Genomic DNA, 4,795 nt, shown 5'->3' on the forward strand with positions numbered 1-4,795 from the left:
CTGTAGCCTAAAAGTAAGCGATGACTCACACAATAGTTGGGCTATTGCCTGGATTATTTCATTGCAGATTATTTGCGTAAATTGAGAGTTTGTTATTTGAGTGGATACAGCAATGCTTATGTCAAGTTATTAAATGTAAATCTTTCAGCTGAAATAATAATGAAAACTCTTCACGAAGCAGGGCAAGGAAGTCAAGCGTGTATGTTGAATTGTTTTATTGACTATTGAACTGATTACACATTCCATGGGTAACACTCAGTGAAAAATGGCTTTAGCAGATCAGAAACTTGTACTGTATAGTATATCTACGTGTGCGAAAGATAGTCTATTTGGTTATGGGTGCCGAGATTACTGCAAACATATGTGCTGTGTAAAGTTTAAAGCAAAATAAAAAAGACAACTTTTCACAAATAAAAAAAAATGCTACTTTGAAGTGTAGAGAGACATTTATGTAAGAGTAGCCCAAAGTCCTTGTGTCTCACATGAACAATTACATGAAAAGGAAGAAACATTATTGCAAGAAGCATTTAAGGACAGCTTTATGGATTCTATCTTATACTATATTAGAACATTTTCCATATACAAAAAGTGTGCCTTAAATAAATAAAAAAATATTTCTTAAATCTTGAAATCTTTCTTAAAATGCAACAAAATCACAAAACATGTTTGCATAACAGCAACATTTTGTGTGTGTGTGTGTGTGTTTGAAGGCGTAACCATTGATTGCAACAGAGGTAGGAACATGATACATTTAATGAAACAATCAGTGAAACAATATATCTAGACATGGGGTCCCCAGTTACATTCAGCCTTGGGACGATTTTTCCTTGAGTGCATGGTCGGGGGGCCGCAACACAGTTATAAATAATGGGAAAAAAGGTATACCCAAACGCGATTCAGCCCAGCTTAACAGAAAAAGCTGGTTTGTCCCATCAAGAAATCTATCAGATTTATGCAGAAACTGAGAGCACCTTTTTTCTTTATTCTGCCGGATAGTCACCAGTTGAAATATCCTGGGGTAAGGAATGTTTTTTGAATAGTTCTAAATCATTTGTACACTGCAAATCGACCGCAAGAATCCCAAACAGATATAGTGTTTGACAAAAGCAGAATAATTTCAAACCTTGATCACATTGGGATACAATCACATACAGTATACCCCTATGTATGTGTAGGAATACTTGGGAACAGATTTCCTAAATTAAAATGACTTTGAGCTGATTCCTGGTGATATTACAATATTTTATGTCCAACAAAGAAAATTATATAGGCCTATAAAAAACATCTTCTTCTTTTTTGCCCAGAACTTGTGTGGTCAAATAAAAAAACCAAGCGCAGAATTTGGCCCACGGGCAACCTATTGGAGAACCCTGGTCTAGACTGTATAGCCCACATACCCTATATGGACCATTTAAAATGAATGGACACCTGTTGAACTGAATAACTTTTTGCTGTCCTGCTCAATATGTTATTCAGAAGATGGGGATGACAGGCTACTTGAACTAATTTTGGGCTACTTCAACTAACTCTTCACAGAGTTTGGATTGCTGGTCGATATATGCCAGTTTACGCTCTAGTTTGTCTCCCATGTTGAAGGCCCCTATCTTCCTCAACACCTCAGGAAGTTTCCTAACCTGATCGTTCCCTGCACCTTGGTCCCAACTGTTCATAAAGTCGTGAATACCCCTTCTATTAAGCTTCATGACCGTTCCTATGAGCGGTTTCTTGCCTCCCTCTTGTGGCAGCCTCATTGCTAACCGACGCATTCTTTTGATTCCCATTGTCTGGTGAAGTTGAATGAAGAACGTAGGGAGGATTTCATGCAGATATTCAGCTCCATCTGAAAATTTAAAAAAACATGGTTGGGAAACTTAAACTCAGTAGAGGCCACAAATGATTAGTTCATTATAAATATTGTTATTCAAAATGTGTTTTACCACGAGTTCTGAGGTCATGGCATGAGGCGCACAGTTTATCGTGCCAGTCCTGGCCTTTCAGAACCACGCGCAGTCCACCAATTTTGCAGTTTGATTGCGCTAGACAGGTCGCTTTTGCGGAGGAAACTTCAGAATAGAATCCGGCCTGGCACTGCACACATTCTGTATCTTGTTGTGGTGTACCTGAGGAAATATTTTGAAATGTGTGCCACGTTATTCATCTCAAAATCATGTTTTACCAATTAAATGAGGAACACAATCCATTTAAGATTTGATTTGGGTTTGACATTCGGTACATGCTGAACGGGGGAATTGATTTGCATGTTTGCTAATTGTTTGCGTGGCTAGTTTAACTAAACCATAGTGTGTATTGCAGTCACTACATGTCTATAGACTGCTTTCGTGGAAATGAACCATATCTACATAAATGAAATAATTGAAGTATCCCTTTAATCCATCTTAATTCGCAGATTTGTTATTGATACCAAAATGCCATTTTTACAATCCAAACCAAGACAAACACAATCAGGAGAGACTGAGACATCTGAACATGCAACCTATGAATATGGAACTATAGACTGTAAACGGTGATGATAAGAAAGTGTTTAAATCAAATAGATTAAGTGGAAATAGTCATTTGGCGTATAACATTTTCTGTATGTAAAACGCGGCCTCTATTTTAGCCATACCTGTAGTATTCGCTCCATACCCGGGGGGACATTCTTTATGTTTGATGCATGCTTCGTATCTCTCGTTGAAGTAGTAATCCTCCTTGCACTCGCACTCGCAGTTGTTGGATGGAGAACACGCCTGCTTGACAACCTGGTTCTCGGCGCACATGCTGCAGCGCAGGCACTTGGAGATGTGGTTCCAAAATTCAGTGTATGCCCCATTGGGACATTCCGCACAGTCGCTCTTTCGCGTTGCACTGCAGGGCGCGCGGAGGTACGTTCCAGGTGGACAGCGGTCACACACTAACGAAAGACCAGAGTAACGATCATCGTTTTTGAAAGTTCGGGCGTGTAGTGCCATACTGGCATCAGCACTGACTAGCATCAACATAAAAAAGAGCTGTAGAGATAGAACAGACAGGTTGTCATTCACTTTGTTTATACAGCAGGTTCACAAATTCATATTCAATTAATTGCAATGAACTAAAAATACCGTTTTCATACAGACTAAGCATATGTTTCTACATACCGTCATTATGTAGGCTAATGCACCTCTCCTTTGGATTCAAATAGATGCTTGATTTCTTTGGTCCAGAAACAAGACCGCTTATTTAAGTGCGCGCCTATGCAAGCGCATTGGGCGTCACTGAGGTTGGTTTTAACATAGCCTATTAGTCAGTTAAACGTGTTGACGTTGGTATGAGTAACCCATTTTAACCAAGCGGAAACGTTGCAAATTCCTGTAGTCTCTGCTAAAGCAGGAGCATTCGCCTCCGCAGATTGAATAGAGCCCCTATTCTACTGAATTGACCATTTCTATGCTTCAATAGCATATGCATTTTATGCAGAGTTCTTCTCATATTAATTTACTGTTAGAAATGCCTGAGATGTTAGGCTAGTCATGGAATCATGCATTAATTGCACTGATAATAAATACTAGTTATTGTTCTTGTTAGTCTATTCATAGGAGGAAATGTGAACCCTTGAGGAAGGATATATCAAATAATATATTAATGAACTTCCTGAACCTCTCACCATGCATAATTGCTATTAGCCTACAAACAGGGTTGGGTAGGTTACTTTCTAAATGTAATCATGTTACAGTTCCTAATTACATAATCTGATTACTTTACCCCTTAAGAAGCATTCGAAGAAGACAAAATGGATCCATCAAGAACATTTGGTGCCTCATAATAATGGTCTGTGACTTGTGGTCAGACTTGCTCAGGTGGAACAAACTTAAAATTGCAACTTTTTTCAGTGCTGAATTGAATGTCATTGAGAAAACAGAAAGGTGTCAATGTATTTTTTCACAAACATCCTTTCTGATTTAAAAGTAATCCAATAAGTAATCATCTAGTTTTTTAAAAGTATCATTCATCTGATTACAATATTTTAGCTGGTAACAACTGATCAGTTACTCACCAAACGTGTCAATTACGCACCAAAATAATTACACACCCATATGCAAAAGTTCTACCTTTGAAGATGTCAATGTGTAAATGTATGTTCAATTCAATCTCAAAGCCAATGACCAGCATGACAATATGATAATCCCCTGTGGATGTCTTCCTCTGTCCTAAAATTCCAACTGTCCTAAAATTCTAAATCAAATAGCTAAATGATCCATAGTATGACCATCTTAAAACAATTCCATATTTGGCAAAACAATACAAATACCATGACCATTAGAAGTACCAGACAGTATGACTAAGTATGTGAAAAGTTATCTTTTTGAAATTGTTTTAAACAATCTGTTGCTGTATATATTTAACAAAGTGCTGATGTACATTTCCCCCGTAAATGGAAACAATTATTCACTCATTCCTTTGGCATGGGATAATTAACAAATCATTCCTCAAGTATGCCAAACATACTTTCCTATTGCAAAAATACGCTTGTGTAGGCAATTATATTTGATTCCATTGGTGACTCAGGATAAGACCTTCTTAGGTACTTAACCATTCAAATGATGTGCATTTGGATAACAAACTGACCAATTAAATAAGAAGCCGGTAAAACGAGGTTTACAAGAAACCTGGAAGGTGCTGGAAGGTTTATGAAGAACCTCTGTAAGCACGGCTGGTGAAAATACCATTAGTATTTTCAGTCTCATCCCTGTGGCATCTCTCAGTCTCGTCATTTCCGGTCACAACTTGTAGACATGCTGCTTGTTACTAACCTTAC

At 37.9% G+C, this 4,795-nt stretch overlaps 1 protein-coding gene across 1 annotated transcript; it reads right to left on the reverse strand.

Annotated features, from left to right (window-relative positions):
* Positions 1 to 200: 200 nt before the first annotated feature.
* On the reverse strand, positions 201 to 3,271 carry LOC118398154 (tumor necrosis factor receptor superfamily member 11B-like). Its single transcript, XM_035793219.1, has 4 exons — positions 3,138 to 3,271; positions 2,627 to 3,008; positions 1,938 to 2,120; positions 201 to 1,840 (listed from the first exon to the last, which is right to left on the reverse strand). The coding sequence occupies exons 1-4, from the start codon at positions 3,141 to 3,143 to the stop codon at positions 1,503 to 1,505; spliced, it is 909 nt and encodes a 302-aa protein (XP_035649112.1). The 5' UTR covers positions 3,144 to 3,271; the 3' UTR covers positions 201 to 1,502.
* Between the last annotated feature and the right edge of the window lie 1,524 nt (positions 3,272 to 4,795).

This window comes from Oncorhynchus keta, chromosome 19, assembly GCF_023373465.1.
Source record: "Oncorhynchus keta strain PuntledgeMale-10-30-2019 chromosome 19, Oket_V2, whole genome shotgun sequence".
NCBI classification, from domain to species: Eukaryota; Metazoa; Chordata; class Actinopteri; order Salmoniformes; family Salmonidae; genus Oncorhynchus; species Oncorhynchus keta.

What these genes read in the sequence shown, in the direction of transcription:
- LOC118398154 (XM_035793219.1), bottom strand. An exon ending in GTATGGAGCGAATACTACAG is followed by an intron (nt 2,121 to 2,626) that starts GTATGGCTAAAA and finishes ATATTTCCTCAG; the next exon opens with GTACACCACAACAAGATACA. An exon ending in CCATGACCTCAGAACTCGTG is followed by an intron (nt 1,841 to 1,937) that starts GTAAAACACATT and finishes TTAAATTTTCAG; the next exon opens with ATGGAGCTGAATATCTGCAT.